The following is an 18,437-nucleotide window of genomic DNA, read 5'->3' as shown; positions in this document are numbered from 1 at the left end:
CATTTTTGGTCGTCGAACGGATGTGCAGCACTTCCCAAACGTGCTGATAATGAAACAGGAAATAATGAGAGAGTAACAGACCCCTCGCAAATATCCCCGTGTCCCAAAATGTCCCAGGTGCTTCCCAGATGTATTAAACCTGACACAGAAAGGCAGAGTTTGAACGGAGGCAGGGGGCACCCTGGGGTCAGTGGTGACCAGTGCCACCAGGCCACATGGAGGCCAGCACTGGTGGTGGCAACCGGGATCCAGGCCCAATTCGTGCCTTTATGAACAACGGGATGTGGATCCAGACCCATTAATTACGATGGGATGAGGATCCAGTTCCATTTAGCACCTTAATTAACCATAAGGGTCAGGATCCAGCCGCTTTAACTGACGGTGGGACGTGCGCCCAGCCCCGTTAATTGGTGCTCCAGCCCTGTTAATGAGCGATCTAGTGCCGTTAATGAGTGATGCAGCCCCGCTAATTGGCGATCCAGCCCCGCTAATTGGCGATCCAGCCCCGCTAATTGGCGATCCAGCCCCGCTAATTGGCCGCGCACGCCGGTCCCCGGGGGGCGGCAATGGCGGCTACGGCACCACCCCGCCCTGCCAGCAGGCGGCGCCACCCGCCCGGCGCATGCGCTGCCCCGCGGCGTTTCCCGCCCTGCGCGGCCCCTCAGCGCCGCCCGCCATGTTCGCGGAGCTGAACGAGCTGCTCGGGGCCTCTCCGGAGCGCCCGGACGCGGTGAGAGGGCGCTGAGAGGGCGGGAGGGACGGGCCGGGGCTGCCGGGAGCGGCGGGGCACGCTGGGAGGGGTACGGCCTCCGCAGGAGGAGGCGGCGGCCGCGGCCGGTCCCGGAGCTGAGCCGCCTTCGGCTCTTCCCTCGCCCGTTCCCGGCTCCCCGCCGCCTCTCACGGCTCTGGCTCCGGCATCCGCCGCTGAGAAGCGGCCGAGCTCTGTTCCCGCAGTGTGTCTTTGCGTGCGTGCTGCCATGCGGGAATAAAAACAGAACTGGGCGTTAGACCCGCTGCCGGGCACTGCTCCGGGGCGGGGAGCTGTTCTACAGGTGCTTTAGGGCACTAAATTAATTAGTTGAGCATATCCAGGGAGGTTTTGTGTTAATGAAGTCACGCTGGAATTAAACCCCCTCACTCTCTGTGAGAGCTGTGCAGGTAAAACGTCAGTCATGGAATCCCAGAGTGGTTTGGGCTGGAAGGAACATTAAAGCTCATCTGGTCCCACCTCCTGCCATGGGCAGGGACACCTTCCAGTGTTCCAGGCTGCTCCAGTTCCCATCCAGCCTGGCCTTGGGCACTGCCAGGGATCCAGGGGCAGCCCCAGCTGCTCTGGGCACCCTGTGCCAGGGCCTGCCCACCCTCCCAGCCAGGAATTCCTTCCCAGTCTCCCATCCAGCCCTGCCCTCTGGCACTGGGAAGCCATTCCCTGTATCCTGTCCCTCCAGGCCTTGTCCCCAGTCCCTCTGCAGCTCTCCTGGAGCCCCTTTAGGCCCTGCAAGGGGCTCGGAGCTCTCCCTGTGTCCTTCCCTTCTCCAGGGGAACATTCCCAGCTGTCCCAGCCTGGCTCCAGAGCAGAGGGGCTCCAGCCCTGGGGCCGCTCCGGGGCCTCCTCTGGACTCTCTCCAGCAGCTCCAGGTCCCACCTGAGTGGGGCCGAGGGGCAGAATCCCCCATTTCCTGCTGCCCACTCTGGAGCTCAGCTCAGGGCATGTCCAGCTCTCACCCCTCAGCACCCCCAAGCCCTTCTGCTATGCTCATCCATCCATCCCCCAGCCTTTGCTGATTCTGGGGATTGTCCTGATCCAGGTGCATCACCTTGCATTTTGTCTTGTTGAATCTCATGAGGTTCCCATGGACCCACTCCTTCAACTTCTCCAGGTCCCTCTGGATGCCCCATCCCTTCCTCTGGTGTGTGACCATACCACCAGCTTGGTGTCATCAGTAATTATTAATAAATTACCTGTGTGCTACATGTTATCCCATATTTTTCCTGACAGTTACAAGCTTAGTTAATAAAAGCAAGTTTGGGGTGATAATTTATTTTATAAGTCTGTGTACCCCTTTGTCTCCAGTTTCCCTCCTTGCCCTACTACCAGCTTATGATGGGAATAGGGCAGGTTTGTCCTTTATTTGGAAGATACTTCTGATACTTCTGAAGTCATTCTTTGTCAAGCTGCCTGGAGTGGGGCAGGGTTGGTCTGATGGGGAAACAATACTGAGGAGAATTTGGGGTAGTGCCCTTGAGGCTCAAAGCAGATCTGGTGCAGGTGTTGGCTAAGGCTCAGTACTTGTAAAGGATAGTCTGAGGCTGCACAAAGTCCCAGATCCCTGTGGTTCCTGTGGGTTGGTGTTGGGTTTTTAATGCATGTGAAGCACTTAAGTGAGAAATGCTTGGAGTTTGTTGGCCTGTGCTCAGTGGTGGAGCTGTGGGATGAGCGGGAATGTGGCCATCCACGAGCTTGGTTTCTGAGGCAGGTAGCTCACCTTGATGTGAACAGGAAATTCCACAGAGCAAAACCAAAAGATTTGGCCTCAAGATCCTGGGTTTGGACTTGGCAGCCAAAGCAGGAGCTGACCAAGGCCTCCTCTGTGCGAGGAATTCCCTTGGATTGAGTTGGCTCTTCCCATCCCACCACACTCCGCAGGTTCTCCTTTGTCTGGGTGTCACACCGGTGTGGCTGGCTGCCCGGCGGACGGTGTTCCTGGGTGCTGGAGGGACTGACTTCATGCCCTGCAATGCTCATGGTATTAAATCTGGTTTACTCTGGTAGTAAATCATGAGTATTTGTGTTCTCAAGTCCCCCTCAGTGTCACCAGTCCCTGTGCAGAGCTAATCCCTGGAGTGTGCTGGGATACCCAGCCTGGCCTGGTGTCACACTGTGTAACAGCATCAGCCCTTTGCAAATCTCTCCTTCCTGGCACTGCCATCCCAATTCCTGCAGCTCCACGCCTGCTCCGTGCTGTTTTCCAAGCTCTGACAGGCGCTGTCCCCGCAGGGCTGGTGGGTGGATGGAGCTGCTGCCAGCGTGGGTGTCTCTGTGGGTGTATCTGCCGTGTCACTGTGGGGTTGTCACACCCACTGCTGTCCTGCCAAGGGGTTTTGGCAGTTCCTAACAAGTTGCTGCACCTTCTGCCTCATAGCCTGCAGGTATTGAGAGTGTGAGGGCAGAGCATGGCTGGAACTGGCTGGGGTTCATGGAGATGCTACAGGAAGGCTTTGCCTTTGGAAGGGTTTCATCCCTGGTAGCATCTTCCTGGGACTGAGAAGGGAGAAGAAATAACAACTGGGACAGCAGTTTGATCCAGCTCATAAGGATCTTGAAAAGCCAACTTGTGGAGCAGCTATCTCCCATTTTGAGACTGGTTCCTCAACATCTGAGTCCTCTGATACTTTCGTGACTATTTGGGTCCCTAATAGATGGAATTTTATCTCCTCCTGTGTGTCTGTGGTGGCAAACTGGGACCCTGGGGTTCCTGAGACAGTGAGCAAAATCCTGGTGGTGGGGCCAGGACTTCCCTGCTTCTCAGCAGGAGAATTCCTCTTGCTGTGAGGACATCCAAGGACCTGGTTGCTTCCAGCCAGCTGTTAAATAACTTGATATTCGTAGTCTGTGGGATGGAGCTGTGTGAAGACAGTGTGAGCACAGACCTTGGAAAGCCCCACAGGTTCCTGTCAGCTTTGCTTAGCTTCCTACTTGTGTGGGCACGGTGGGTGTTGTGTCTGCACTGGTGTGACCACAGGACCAGGGCAGTGCTCGTTCGCTGTGCTGGCACTGCCAGGACATCTCACATCCTGGGGGCAGCTCTGGGCACTCACGGGAAAGACCTTGGGGGGCTGGAGCCCCAGGAGCGGCTGAGGGAGCTGGGAAAGGGGCTGAGCCTGGAGCAAAGGAGGCTCAGGGGGGACCTTGTGGCTCTGCACAAGTCCCTGACAGGAGGGGGCAGCCGGGGGGGTCGGGCTCTGCTGGCAGGGAACAGGGACAGGAGGAGAGGGAACGGCCTCAGGCTGGGCCAGGGCAGGCTCAGGGTGGATATTGGGAACATTCCTTCCCCAGAAGGGCTGTCTGGCCCTGGCACAGCTGCCCAGGACTGTGGTGGAGTGCCCATTGCTGGAGGAATTTAAAAGCCATTGTGGATGTGGCACTTGGGGACATGGGGCAGGGGTGGCCTTGGCGGTGCTGGGGGAATTGTTGGACTTGATGGAGTCAGAGGCCTTTTCCAGCCTCAGTGGCTGTGACCCAGTGATTCTGTCAGTGCTGCCTGAGCAGCTGCGGTGCGACAGCCCAGTGAGGGCTGGCAGGGTTGATGGCTGATGGCTGCAAGGTTTGGAACAGCAAAAGGCCGTGTGCTCAGAGTGACAAAGGCCCACGGTGCCAGCACAGCCTGCGGGAGCCAGCCGGCAGGGAGGGCACACGGGAGCGCTCAGCCCGCTCTTCCCGGGGCTGCGGTGGGGAAGAGGGGAGCTGAAGGGGATGGAGTTGCAGAAGATAAACCCCTGAACGTCTGGGCTTGTGCTGTTTGAGCACAGGTCTCCTCCAGGCTCATCCAGGGCACATCTCAGGGCGGTGTCCCTGTCACCGCAGTGCCCACTGAGGCATAACCCTTTTTTGGGGGGGAAGAGCTCTCACTCTGGCTGAGGGAGAGCAGCTTCCCTGCCCTGGCCTCTGCTTTGCATTCCCTGCAGTCATGTTCAATATTTGCCATTCCATTCGCTCTGCTTTAGGCACCGCGGAGTTTGTTCTGATGGATGACTTGGGAATTGCCTGTGCAGAGATGGCTTGTTGCTGCAAAAGGCTTTTTCTGTTCCTGGGAGTAGAAAAACTCCTACTTTGATAAGTTCTTTGTGTTTCCAAGCAGCTCTTCTATGATTTGTATTGATTAAAGAAACATCCTGACTAAGATTTTAATGGAAGCAAACACCTTGATGAAGCTGGGGCTGATAATGAGTGTGCACTGATGAACGGAATTAATTTCCTGCCTGATCAAAACAAGGTTTATACCTTGTGCTGAGAGCTCTGCTGCACTACAGAATTCTGGTGATAAGGTTTTCCACCCCAAAGGTGGCATGTTGGAAGTAAACCTGGAAGAGAGGACAAGGGAGGACTGTGTGGGGACAGGAGGAACAGCAGCTCTAAAGGTGCTGACATTTTAAACACACTGGCAATGCTGGCTGTGGCAGGGGGAGAATGGACCGGGAATGAGTGACTGTTGTCTCCCTGCCACTTGGAGAAGAAAGATGCCTGTGAACTGGAGGAGAGGGGCATAAAGCTGGGAGGTGGAAATTGCCCAGAACCCCCTTGATGGTGTCCAGCACCAGAGGCTCCGGATGTGGCGGCGCTGGGAATGCAGTGCTCCGTATCTGTTGTTTCCAGGGGAGGGGGTGGCACCTGGTGGGCACAGAGCGTGGGGGTCCAGCTGGGGTCACAGTTGAGCACAAGGGTTTTTAGCTGGTGGACATGTGGGATGTGGTTCAGTGGTGAGCTTGGCAATTCTGGGTTAATGGTTGTCCTGGGTTGATGGTTGGACTTGATGGGCTCAGAGGGCTTTTCCAACGTTAGCAATGCTGTGATTCAGATGCCTCCCCGTGGGCTGAGTCCAGAGGAAGTGCTGGCATCCCTCTGTAAACAGGCAGGCAGCTGGAGCTCTGCTTGCCCACTTCTTTCTCTGAGTAATACCTGCAGAGTTTCCTGTACCTTGAGCCAACATCTTGTCTACCAGGAGCAGTTTGTGCCCTCACCTTACTCTGTTGAGTTATTTTGCTTCTTCTTTTCCAGGGTAAATTTACGCTGCTGCGAGACTCCCGGACAGATGGCAGCTTCCTGGTGCACCACTTCCTCTCCTTCTACCTCAGAGGTGGGTCAGCAGCAGCGCTCTCTGAGGCAGGGAAACCTTGGAGGTCCCTTCAGGGTTGCTCCATGAGCAGTGGGCAGTTTTGCAGAGTGTGAGGTATCCTCATATAAACCCAAAGCTTTGGGGTTAGGATTTATGGATCCCAGTCCTGACTTGGGTACCTCCTGTAATTCTGTGCCTTGTTTCGTCCCGGGTCGTGGCGATGGTTGTAAATCACACAGGCTCTGACCAGGAGGTATATATTCCTGATATTCCGTCACTGCCTCCATTTTTGTGAGGTAATTACACATATCAGGATCAATTAACAGCAGATAAGATCACAGTGAGTAAAGAAACAAACAGAGCCTGGCAAGTTGTCTAATTACTTTCCTGGGAACAGTTTCCCCTGTGAGTAACCTCCTGGCCCCTGCAGAGCCTCCAGCTTTCTGCTGGCACAGCCACCAGCCCAGCAAATCTGGTGCTGTCAGGCCTGAAAGGGAGCTCAGAGTGCTGGGCAGGGTGTGGGACAAGGACATGCTGCCCCCCAGAACTGCCACTGCCTCAGCTGGGGCTTTACCCTGCTTTGAAATACTTTTTACTTAACGGAACAGAGGGAAACTGAAGGAAATTCCATGCAAAGTGGGTTGGTAACAGCATGAATGGTTCAAAGAGACCTGCCAGACACTGCCTTGGGCTCTGCTGATGTGCTGCCCTGCAGCAGTGCCCTGGGAATTGGTACTGCCCTGGGAGTCGCTGTCCGGAGCTGCCTGTCTGCCTGGGAGAAGCCTTCCATCACTGTTGGGTGGGCAGCCCTGTGGGATATTAACGTGTCTCAGAACAGGTGTGCTGGCTGTCCCCTGCCCCTTTCCAGCCCAGGACCTGGGTGCAGTTATCCCATGTTTGCAGCACCACCATGTTGTCCACTTGGTGCCCAAAACCTTTGGGAGCTCTGAAGGTTCACGTGGGGCCACTGACTTGTTTGCAAGCCATGTCCGACAAACACTGATTATGTTCATACCCAAACCGTGTTCCAAAATCACATTTTATTTAGGTGTCTGACACAATTGCTTGTTCTGTGTGTTTTTCTAGTCAAGGTCACTTGCCCTGTGTGAGCCAAAATGGGGATTTTTGGCATGTCCGTGGTTTCAATAGTTCAGTGTTTTGGCTGGCCCTTGGCCTTCTTACAGTAACACCAGCAAACTGGGCCAGCAGGTCCCAGGCTGGCCTGGCACAAGGCAGAAAAGGGGCCTTACATTTTTTAAAGTCATCTTTTTCCTTCTTTCCTTCTCTTTTAAAACTAACGTTTTCCCTAATGTGGATATCGTCTAGAAGGGTAAAAATTGAAAAGCAGGGGAGGGTCTGTGTAGACCTGCGTCACTTCAAGGTCCTTCCAAACAGATCTGTGGCCTGGCTGCTGTGATTTACGAGCTTTGATAATGTCAGCTGCCAAGTGGAGCTGCTAATGTGTGCTTTTGTCCCTCCCCAGCTGGCTGCAAGGTTTGCTTTGTGGCCCTGCTCCAGTCCTTCAGCCACTACAACATCGTGGCGCAGAAACTGGTGAGTCTCTTGGTGGGTTCATTATTACAGGTCCAGGTAGTTTCTGTTGGGTGGGAAGGAATGGGAATGGGGAGCAGGAATTGTGTGTGAGCAAATGTTTCCAGGTCTTGATGGGGACAGTTAGGATTGGTGCTCCTGTGATGAGGCGCGAAGAGCACTTTAGGGCAAAAACTTGGCTGCGAGGTGCCCCACAGGCTCTGCCCTGCCAAGAGCTGGATGGCTGCTTGCTTTGTGCTTAGAAATGTTTTCTGGGGATCAGCGTTCCCCAGACAGGCCCAGACTGGTAGATGGAAGTTCCTTAATCCTCTGGGGAGGAAAATGCCATGGTGGCCGTGTTCCCAGGGCTGCTGTACACCTGCAGGAGCTCCTGAGGTGACTTTGTCCCCTGTCCTCTGGATCCTGTTGGGATGGAGGGCTGAGTCACCTGTTCACAAGGACACCCAAGTGCCTCATTTGGGCCCTGGGCTGAGCCATCACTTTGAGCTCTGTGAGGAGCCACGGGTATATTCCTAGGGATTTCCTTCCCGTGGTGAGTTGGGCAAGGATTATTTGTACCCTGAAATGAGGAAACAGAGAGACAAAGCAGGCAGGGTAATTCTGCGTGTCAGCAAATTGTCTGAGCTCCAAACTGCTTCACTCAGCTCTTTGTACAACACTCCAAGGTGAAGTGCTCCAGGTGGGAAGTCCAGGTGACCTTCCAGGGCTGAAGGGATGAGGGCTTGCATTGGTCCTCCCTCCTCTGGTTCTGCTGGGAATTCCACTGGCACTGCTCCTCATGAAGACTCCCAGGTGTTGAGGAACCAGGTGTTGTATTCCCCGCTGTAAGCATGGTGCTGCTAAACAACGGTATTTTATTTACTGCTCAGTTTTTACCTTTTGGAAGGAGTGCAGTGGTCCTCAGCAGTGGGCTGAGCAAACACAGTGTTCCCCCACGGAGCTGTAACTCACAGGTGGATACTCAAGGTGTGATTCCCCTGTGGAGTGGATCCCCCTGGCTGAGCAAACCACCCCCCACAAGTACAGAGCTGTCCTGGCCTTTGTGGTGCAGAGAGGAGGAAATCTTGGAGGGAACTTGCTGAGTGGGGCAGGAAATGGGGCACAGCAACTGGTGTGGGGAGGAGATTCAGCTGTTGAATACGGGGTCCTTGCCTGCTCCTGAAGTTGGTGTGTTTCCTAATGCAGTGAGATTTCCTGCTGTGTTCTTACTGGGAGCTGCTGACATCTCCCTCGACAGAGAGGCTTAGGAGGGAGAGAACGTGGGGTTAGCTGGAGCACACATGCGATGCAAATGGAAGTGATTTGCTGTCTGATACTTGAACAAAAGGTGGCTGCCACGAAGGAGGTGATAAGCACAGCTCAGAGAAGCACTGAGCTGCTTTCAGCTCTGAGTCACTCTTGCATTGCAGCTTCATAGGTGCCCCTGAGGTCGTTGCTGTGAATTCCTCCCAAGCTCTGAGGAGCCGGAGGTCGTAACATCAGTTATTTATATCCAAGTTTCCATCGCATCTTCTCTTTGCTTTAATCCTTCTTTGCGCAGGTGAACACGTCAGGCTCAGAAAAGGTGGTTCTTGGCAGGGTAGTTTCACTCTTAAATTTGCTTAAGAACTTGTTGCTGTAGATCGTTACTGGAGACCAGTAGTGGTGTGGCCACAGGCCGAGGACAGGGCCCATCTGCTGTGCTGGCACTGCTGAGGCACCTCCCGTCCTGGGGGCAGTTCTGGGGTCCCCAGGTACAGGACAGAGTGTGTCCAGGGAAGAGAATGGAGCTGGGAAAGGGTCTGTAGCCCCAGGAGCAGCTGAGGGAGCTGGGAAGGGGGCTCAGCCTGGAGCAAAGGAGGCTCAGGGGGGACCTTGTGGCTCTGCACAAGTCCCTGACAGGAGGGGGCAGCCGGGGGGGTCGGGCTCTGCTGGCAGGGAACAGGGACAGGAGGAGAGGGAACGGCCTCAGGCTGGGCCAGGGCAGGCTCAGGGTGGATATTGGGAACATTCCTTCCCCAGAAGGGCTGTCTGGCCCTGGCACAGCTGCCCAGGGCAGGGGTGGAGTGCCCATTGCTGGAGGGATTTAACAGCCCTGTGGATGTGGCACTTGGGGACATGGGGCAGGGGTGGCCTTGGCAGTGCTGGGGGAATCGTTGGACTTGATGGACTCAGAGGCCTTTTCCAGCTTCAGTGATTCTGTGACTGACTATGCCCTTAGGAAAGACTGCACTTGGAAGAGCTTCAGAACTGAGCAATGCTCCAGTTTCTTTAGGGAGCAAGGTAGTCCCAGGCCCAGGAGGAGGCTCCTGGAGCCAGGGTGGATTGTACAGTCTGTACAGTGACACTTGTAGCACTGGTGTGTGGTGATACAGTGAGTATTTATACACAGCTGAAGTGATGCTTCTAAGGGCTTGCTGTTTTCCCAGCTACCAGGTGTTACAAGTCCCAAACCACTTACTTACGTGTTAGCTAACTGCAGGGATGTATCTTGCAGGAGAAGCTTCCCTGGCTTTTTGTGCCTGTGTCCTCTTTTCCTGAGGACCTACACTTCATTTTAAGGCACTGTTGATGTTATTGGCCCTGACCTTGCAGAGAACATGCAGGGCTATATGAGGACAAACAGCACCAGGGCACCCTGCCAGGTTGATGTTCCCACCCTCACTTTTACAAAGTTTGTTTTAAAGGGAAACCAGATTTTTCCCCATTTGATGCCCATCTCCTGCCCCCTGCTTCGAGTTCACAGCCTGGAGGATGTGGCCTGGCCTGATCACTGATGGCCACACTTTGTCCCACAGCTGTTTGCTGATGGAGCTCATTCCCCCAGCTTTGCACACTCCATTCCTTGTTCTGTCCTTCAGATATTTTGCTTTCCCGTATGGAATGGCCAGCGGTGAGTGGCAGCTCTGGTTTGAGGGGCTGTCACTGCTGGCAGGCTGGAGGGCACCAGGCAGAGGGGCAGGAGCAGCTGAGCTGCTGCTGCAGGAGCATTCCTGGGCTGGGTCGATGGCTGACAGCGTGCCAGAGATAATGTCCCTGTGCCCCAGGGTAATGGAGCGGGATGCTGGCACGGAATGAAAGCTTTCAGGCTGTTTGAGGGCTGGGCAGCGCTGTGGCTGTGATGCGGGTATGTCAGTCCTGCAGGGGCATCGGTCCTGTCTGTGCACTCAGGAAGGTGCCACTGGCCATTTTGAGCACTCTTCCCACTTTTCCAAGCTGTCTGATGCTTCCTGTGCTGCTTCCAGTGGTCACACTGGGTGGGCTGCTAGCAGGGAGTCAGGCAGAGGTTTGCTGTGGTTGGTGACTGCAGTGGGTGAGTCCAGGTCTCCCTGGGACCTGGGCCCCCCGCTGGAAATGAGGCTGGACTTGCTGGGTCCATGCCGTGGCACTGAGGGGGTCGAATTCTTGGTCTGACACAGAAGCACCCTGTCCCTGGCTGCTGTGGACCTTCTCTCTCACCCAGGCAGGCCCCAGTGGCACAGCACTGAGCTCCCTTCTAAAGAGGGGACACTTCTTGCAGATCTGAGGTACAGAGAGTTTGTGTGTGCAGGAAGAAATGGCTGAAACAAAGGTAAAATCAGTTGTTGAATTATTTTTATTAATAGTGAATTTAGTCACGGCATTTCAGCAGGTTCCCAGTCCTGTGGACTGCAGAAATCCCTGAGGGAATGAGGTTTGTGAGGCTGCTGTGCAGCCCAGCCCTTCTTTATGGCATGGCAGGTATTTATTTGCTGGCTGTTCCCCGCTCCTCACCTGCCACATAAAGGTGGTTCTGTCCTTGGCTAGGAAGTTTTCCATGGTGTGTGCTTGGAATTGCCCAATAACGCTGATATTTCTGAAGCTGTTACTGAGGGGTGGTGTCAAAAAAAATCTATTGCTTTATAGGGGGAGTTTGAAGAGGGAATGAGCATTCAGGCATAGATTCCTTCCCAACTGTGTAGAAGGAAAATAGAGGAAGCATTTTTCTCAGGTAGCAGGATTCGCAAGGTTGGGAGTGCAAGAAGCTTCCATTTAAATCAGGGAACAGATGCCAGCAGATGGGAGTTCACTCAGGCCTCAGATTATTCTTAATATCTGTGTTACAAAGTGATAGTGCTGCAAAATTGAGCCTGGGAAGATAATCATGGAATAGTTTGGGTCGGAAGACACCTGAAAAGGTCACCTAGTCCAATCCTCCAGGAAATAATTATACTGCGCATGATCAAGGAATCATTGAGGTTGGAAAAGCCCTCAAGGATCATTGCATCCACCTGTCCCCCAGCACTGCTAAGACCACCACTAACCCATGTTCCCAAGTGCCACATCCACAAGGCTTTTAAATCCCCCCAGGGATGGTGACTCCTCCACTGCCCTGGGCAGCCCCTTCCGATGCCTGACCACCCTTTTTGAGAAGAAACTGTGGAGAGTAAGAAGGTCCCCCCTGAGCCTCCCCTTCTCCAGGCTGAGCCCCCCCGGCTCCCTCAGCCCTTGACAGGGCTTGGAGCAACCTAGTCTAGTGGAAGGTGTCCCTGTAGAGGGATGGAACTGAATGGTCTTTAAACATCCCTGCAACCCAAACCTTTGTAGAATTCTGTGATCTCAGCTGGAGTCGTCTTCGTGTCTGCTGCAGCTCTGGGATGTCTCCGTTGGAGCTGGACATTCCCAACACGTGGCTCTCCATTGGCCTCACCACCAGGCAGGGCTTTGAGCCAGCTGAGTTTGAGTCGAAGCCCCAGGCGTTTGTCGTGGTCCCTCCTCCTCCTCCAAGTGGAGCCAGGGCTGCTTCCCGTGGGAGCTCTGGCTGCCCTCTCCCAGGTGTTGTGCAAGTGTTGGGATGCCCAGCCCACGAAGCTCTCCGGATCCAGGCAGTGCCCATCTCAGCTGCGTGGGCTGTGCCAGGAGCCGTCATTGCCACAAGCATGATCTGGAGATAGTGAAAAACAAAAGCTTTCACCACCCAGGAAGGGAGGTGAAGGAATTGCTCACAGCAGCTCTTGGAGAAACCTGGGCCATCCTCTCCCTGCCTCTGGACAGGCAGCTGATTTTCTCCCATGCCACCAAGCTGGCTTCCCAGGAGGAATTCCGGGATGTTTGAGGCCCCAAATCACAGTGTGTTTTTGTTATCTTCTGGTAAAGTACAAAAGAGTGAATGTGCCACCAGTGACTGTAACACAAGTGCCCATTTCATCCCTGAAGCACTGACTTATCAGCACATTTAGATAAGATTTGATTCAAGTAAGAATGCAAATTCAGCTGTTGACCCGCGTGGTTCTGTGTGCACCATTTTCTATAAGTGTTCACTCTGAAACCTAATGTTTTCCTCTCTCGAGGGAGTCAGTCTGGCAGCTGCCAAGGAGCGGGGACAGCTCGTCTTCCTGGAGGGCCTCAAGTCCTGCCTTGACCTCCTGTTTGGGGAGGAGGAGCAGCCAGGACAGCCCAGTCCTCTGCAGTTTCTGAGGTGAGCCTGGGCATGGAGTGTTCCTCCTCATATCTGCTGCCACCAGGAGCACCACCCAAGGTCCAGGACTGGCTCCCACTGCCCTTTGCGCTCCCCTCCAAGGCCCAAGGACTCAGAGCTGGACACCGAGTGAAGGGAAATGCCAGCCCTGTGCACATCCCCCTAAGTGTCCTGGCCTGTCCCTCGCTGCTGCTCATGGAGGCATCCTGTCCCCCTTTCCAGAAGTTTAGGGGAACTTCCACCCCCATCCTCATTGCCAAGCATGTCACAGGTCTAAAAAACCATTTATTTCATCACTCCACAGGTTTGTGTCAAATGAAACCCCAGCCATGTGTTTTTATTCCCTTCTGTCATTATTTTGAGTTTTATTCTTATCAAAGAGAACAGTACTGCTTTATCCCTGCTGGCTTTTGGGTTTATTCTTGCTTTATTCTCTCTGTGTCGCCTGGGAAGCTCAGCAAAGGCCAAACACTTCCCTGACAGTGTCCAAGGCGAGGTTGGACGGGGCTTGGAGCAACCTGGGATAGTGGAAGGTGTTCCTGCCCAGGGCAGAGGGGTGGCACTGGATGGGCTTTGAGTTTCCTTCCCACCCAAACCATTCCAGGATCCCTGGAGCAGGGCAGGAGGGTTTCACCACACACAGGTGTAAAGGAGCAGTGGCTGAAGGGCAGTGAGGAGATCTCTGTCACAGCAGGGAGGGGGCAGGATGGTGATACCACTCTGGGTCAGTGGGTCAGGAGGGGGACACGCAGTGCCGAACCCCTGACACCTCCTTCATCTCTTCCAGTGGGAGCACCTCTGACCTCAGAGCCTTGTTTGACTTTGTGCGGGTGTCCCTGACTCCTGCTGATGGTGATTCCTGGAAAGGCCCCGTGCTGCTGGTGGACGACCTCAGTGTCCTGCTGAGCCTGGGGGCTGCACCAGTGGCTGTGCTGGACTTCATCCACTACTGCCGCGTGTCTGTGTGCTGCCAGCTGAAGGTACTGCTCCCCGTGGGCTCTGGCTGTGGACAGAGGCTCCAGAGCAAAGCCTGGCTTGATTCTCTCCTTCTACCTGACCTTGATGAGGTTTTTGGAAGGCTGTGGCTGTCCAGGGAGTTCAGATCATTGCTCTGGGGCCACTCTGGGGAGTTGTGTGGGTCCTTGAGTACCTGTGCAGGCTCCTGTTCAGCTAGGTTCCTGGGAGATGCTGCCCAGAGAAGGGTTCTCTGTGTCTCTGATGTATGAACAGGGATTTGAGGTGTAAAACAGTGTTATTTGGAGCTCCTGGCTCTCCAGAGATCCTGACTCCCACCCCTGTGTGGGAGGGCGGGGGTGGAAACAGGTCATGTGAGGGGCTGGTGAGTCTCACAGGGGACAGAAATGAAGGAGCCCTTGGGGGGCACCCCAGTCCCTGTTCCCACCACCCTCCAGGGTGGCTGCTCTGGCTGGTCCCCAAGGCAGGGTGATGATCTACAGAGGTCTCCCAGCGACGTGGTGACTCCTGAGAGCACCACAGCAGAAGTGCTCACAGCCACATCCAAACTGCCATCACAGGTGGCATCCCCTCCGTGGGCACTTCCCTGCAGGAGTGAGGAATGAGCTGATGTTGGGTGTTGTCACCCTGCACTTCACACAGCCACACAGCGTGGGGTGTTGGGCTCTACATGCTGACAGGGGATGGTCTGATTGCAGAGAATATTTACCTCCGAAGAGCTAAAAAAGATGATAAACCACGCTAACACCTTGCTATTTCTGTCTGAGGTGTTCTGAAGCTTTAAAGTACATTTTAATTGATTGAGAATTCATGTTATTTTAAGTCAGTGGTGACTTGCACGGGCTGAGGCAGAGTCTCTTGGGGTGGATGTTAATAGAGTCGGTGTGTTGTGGAGGTGTTTGCTCTCTGTCAGAGCTGTGAGGGTGTGAGCCTTGCTGCAGCCCTTTGGCCGTCTCTTTATTTACCTGCTCTGAATTCAGTCAGTGCCATCTGCCTAGCCTGACAGACTGGTTCAGCCACTGTCTCCTTACAAAGGCTTGAGGTATTTTTAGACTGCACGTTACATGTATGTGTGTGTGTGTACACAATGTACAGTGAGCTCTTCAGTGTGTATATGTCATAGAGTGGCCTGGGTTGGAAGGGACCTTAAAGATTGCATATGCCATGGGCAGGGACACCTCTGATTTGGGCCCCAGAGCTGGAGGCAGCTCTGCAGGTGGGGTCTCACCTGAGTGGGGCAGAGGAGCAGAATCCCCCCTCCCCTGCTGCCCACGCTGGGGGATCAGCCCAGGGTATGGGGGGTTTCTGGCTGGGGCATGTCCAGCCTCTCCATCAGCAGCTGCTGGTTATTTTCCCAGTGGAATTCAGACCAAGCTGGAGCTTAGATGGGGTGTTTGTGAAAGCTGCTGTTGCCACCCCCCATCCTTCCCCTAAGGGATTAGGCCCAGCCAGGGCCTCATCCCTGCCTCTTGCTCCCATTCCAGGGCAACATCGTGGTGCTGGTTCACAGCAACGAGGATTCGGAAGATGAGGAGAATGAACTGGTTGTGAACTCCCTGTGTCATCACAGCGACCTCATCCTGTGGGCAGAGGGGCTGGCCACCGGCTTCTGCAAGGATGTTCACGGGCAGGTGAGGCACAGCAGAGCATGGACAGGTGGCACGTGTCCCTGTCACCTACAGCAGTGCAGGCCCTGGGGTTGTGGGAGACAGCCCAGGCTGCAGTGTGGCTAAGGAGTAATACCGTGGGCATCAGTATCTGCTGGAGCACCCAGCTGTCACTGCTTCTGCAGGGATATTCAGGGACATCCTGCCACCTGGGACTCCCCAATTCCCAAAGCTTTCCCGGGTGATGGTGATGGCTAACTTTCCTGGGAAGTTTCCCCAAATGGTGGATCTGAGCCTGGCCTGTGGTGATCCCTGCAGGGCTGGGAGGGTGCTGACACTTGTGTGATCCCTCATTGGGGGCTGCCACCAAGGGCACGGGGACAGGCAGCTGCTGCTGGATTATTTATCAGTGACCCCCCTTCCCTGCAGGCCAGCCAGAGGCATGGGGAGCAGGGATGCTCTGGGCAGCCAAAGGGACAGTGTTCCTATTCCTTTCCCTTTGCAGATTAAGATAATCAAGAGATTGTCCTTGCGGCAGGCGGCAGAGCAGGATCTGGTCCAGATCTACCAGTACAAGATCCAGGACAGGAACGTCACCTTTTTCGCGCGGGGGCTGTCGGCTGCAGTCCTGTGACACTGTGACAGTGCAGGGTGAGCCTGGGAATGTCAGTCCCTGCCTCTACATGAGCACCACCAGCACCTTCCAGGAGCAGCACAGCAAACTGACCCGGGAGGGAAGCTCAGACACACCTGGAAGTGGTGCCAACGAGGGATCAGCTTGCCCGGGGCCTGCCACATCCCTTTGTCCTCCCACCCCGTTCCCAACACGCTCAGGCCAAAAAAGGGAGCAAGAACTTGCAAGAATGGCCCTCGGAGCATGTAAATACAGGCAGGGGGTGCCTGCGAGCTGGGTGTGCCTCGCCTCACCTTTTCCGGTGTGTTCAGCACAGCATGGCAGTGCCAGGCACTGCACGGAGGGAGCACCCCCTCCCTCCTGCTGGCACGGGAGGAGATGACACACAGCGGGTGGAGCAGGGATGGTCTGGGAGCCTGGCGCAATCCTCTCCTTGCTCCCTGCTCCGGCTGGCAGGGATTTGCCCAACTCCCCGCTCCCGTTGGTGCTGTTGGTAAATCTGTAGCTCCGTGTGTAGCCCCTCACCTGGCTGTGCTGAGACCTGGGTGCTGCCGTGGCTTATCCCCTGCAGCTTCCCAAGCTCATCCTTGGCTTTGTGGTCGGATAAACCCCTCTGTGAGCCTCTGTCTCAGCCACTGCTTCCTCGTCCCAAAGCCTGACTGGCAGTGACACGACCCGCCTGTGCTGAAGCATTCTTTTTATAATAATAATAATCCCTAATTTTAGTGAGATAAGGGTACAGTGATTAGGTAACCATGGATCTCTGGGTGGGAAATACTCCCCACCTGCTCCTTGGCAGGGGGCAGGAATGGGCGTCTCCCAAGCCTGCATGAGGAGATGGCCCTCCCCTGGCCACAAGGGCAATCCTGGGAGCAGAGCTCAGGCCTGGACGTGTCCTGGTAGATGCTCCTGCTGGGATATCCGATTTATCCTGGGAGATAAATGACATACCACACACTTGTGAGAGTCCAGAGTGACCTGCCAGGTCTTTGCGGCTCCAGAGCTGGGGTTGCAACTCTGTCAGTGGGACACATTCCTGCTTTTTCCATGTAGACTCAGTGATCCATCCCATGCTGGTTTGGGAATGTGCCCCTTGGCCTTGGAGTTTTGGGAGCCCTGGCATGCTCAGAGCTGTGGCTGCTGATCAGTGGCAGCCCAGGGAGGCCAGGCAGACTCCAGGGATTGTGGCAAAGCCACAAGGAATTTGGGAGGGGAGTCAGGCCATGTGTGCACTACAGGATCACTTGTCCCTAGTGTCCCCTGGGTCTCTGTGCTCTGCTGTGGAAGTGGCAGTGCCCAGTGCCACCGCTGCTGTCCCAGTGTGGTGGCAGGGCCCAGGGGACAATGCACCATCACAATCTGCAAAGGGAGAATGAGAGGACCAGTAGCTGCTGGCACTGCCGCTGCTTGAAGTGCAGCTGTATGGGCACAGAATGGTGTATAATTGGAGTAATATCTGTATGATTACCCTTGGAGAGATCCCAAAGCCTGGCTCCCAGGCTCTGCCTCACTCTCTGAAACCGGCAGGGTCATTGTGTGGCATCACTGTATGGCATCACTGCTGGCTTTTGCCTGGTTCTTTCTGCCCTTAACCAGCGCCTGTATCCAAGAAATGGGCTGGGGAGCCTCGTCCTGACCCCTCCATGTCCCCATGCAGGGGCTGTTTCCCGGGATCTGAGCCCTTTGGAATGAGCCACTCTGCCTGTACCATATAGCAGTGCGAGCTTGGACGGGGAGATGAAGCCTGTGCTGGCTGCTGAGTCACAGTGAGGACCAAGCCCAGCATTCCCAGCACCCCTGCCCAATGTCCAGCGGTGGCCTTGGCCATCAGGACGTGATGGGGCAGCTGCGCTGAGCCAAGGCCACCGGCGCAGCTGTGACTGAGCCAAGGCCTCGCTCTGGAGCTGACGCTGTGAGAGGCCAGCCGCAGAGTGGATGTCAGGAATGATGCCATCGGTGGCAGGACAGGATGGCCTTGCCTGGGGTCAGCCACCAGCTGCGTGCTCAGGGCCGCTGCCACGGGCAGTGTTTGTGTGCCAGCTGGAGCTTGGGCAACACTGAGAAATGTGGGACAACCTGAGGGCTCAGGTCTCCATTCCCTTGGCCTCAGAGGGAGCTGCAAGCAGGGGGAAGTCCCACCAAGGTTCGGGCTGGTGGGACAGGGGTGCAGGTCCCTGGGAAAAGGGGGTATTGTTACATTGGGAAAAGCTGCTGGCAGCAGGGACTAACGTTGGTAAGCGTCAGGGTGTGACAGCTGCAAGAAGGGCCCTGGAAGGGCTGTTTTGGGGGTGCTCAGCCCCTGGAGATGAAGGAGCAGAGAATATGTTTTCCAGCACCCCAGCCTGTGCCAGCACCATGCTGGCAGGAGAGCAGGGGCATTGCTGGGGGAGAAGGAAAGATCCCTTGGCCTCTGGGTACCG

The 18,437-nt window shown here is 55.3% G+C and overlaps 1 protein-coding gene across 1 annotated transcript; it reads left to right on the top strand.

Annotated features, from left to right (window-relative positions):
- The first annotated feature begins 623 nt into the window (after positions 1-623).
- On the top strand, positions 624-16,691 carry ELP6 (elongator acetyltransferase complex subunit 6). The gene is made up of 7 exons (XM_042022277.1): positions 624-730; positions 5,777-5,855; positions 7,318-7,388; positions 12,674-12,801; positions 13,589-13,781; positions 15,261-15,407; positions 15,889-16,691. The coding sequence occupies exons 1-7, from the start codon at positions 677-679 to the stop codon at positions 16,015-16,017; spliced, it is 801 nt and encodes a 266-aa protein (XP_041878211.1). The 5' UTR covers positions 624-676; the 3' UTR covers positions 16,018-16,691.
- The last annotated feature ends 1,746 nt before the right edge of the window (positions 16,692-18,437 follow it).

Source organism: Corvus kubaryi, unplaced genomic scaffold (genome assembly GCF_017639235.1).
Source record: "Corvus kubaryi isolate FWS band 111438036 unplaced genomic scaffold, C.kubaryi_AGA036_p1.0 37193, whole genome shotgun sequence".
NCBI classification, from domain to species: domain Eukaryota; kingdom Metazoa; phylum Chordata; class Aves; order Passeriformes; family Corvidae; genus Corvus; species Corvus kubaryi.
The sequence above is the reverse complement of the archived record's forward strand: the minus strand, read 5'-3'. Positions and strand labels throughout refer to the sequence as shown.

Excerpts from the sequence above, each read along its gene's own strand:
- ELP6 (XM_042022277.1), top strand. The coding sequence starts at position 677 with ATGTTCGCGGAGCTGAACGAGCTGCTCGGGGCCTCTCCGGAGCGCCCG. Across the intron at positions 13,782-15,260 it reads CTGTGTGCTGCCAGCTGAAG|GGCAACATCGTGGTGCTGGT; the intron begins GTACTGCTCCCC and ends CTCCCATTCCAG. Across the intron at positions 15,408-15,888 it reads GCAAGGATGTTCACGGGCAG|ATTAAGATAATCAAGAGATT; the intron begins GTGAGGCACAGC and ends TTCCCTTTGCAG.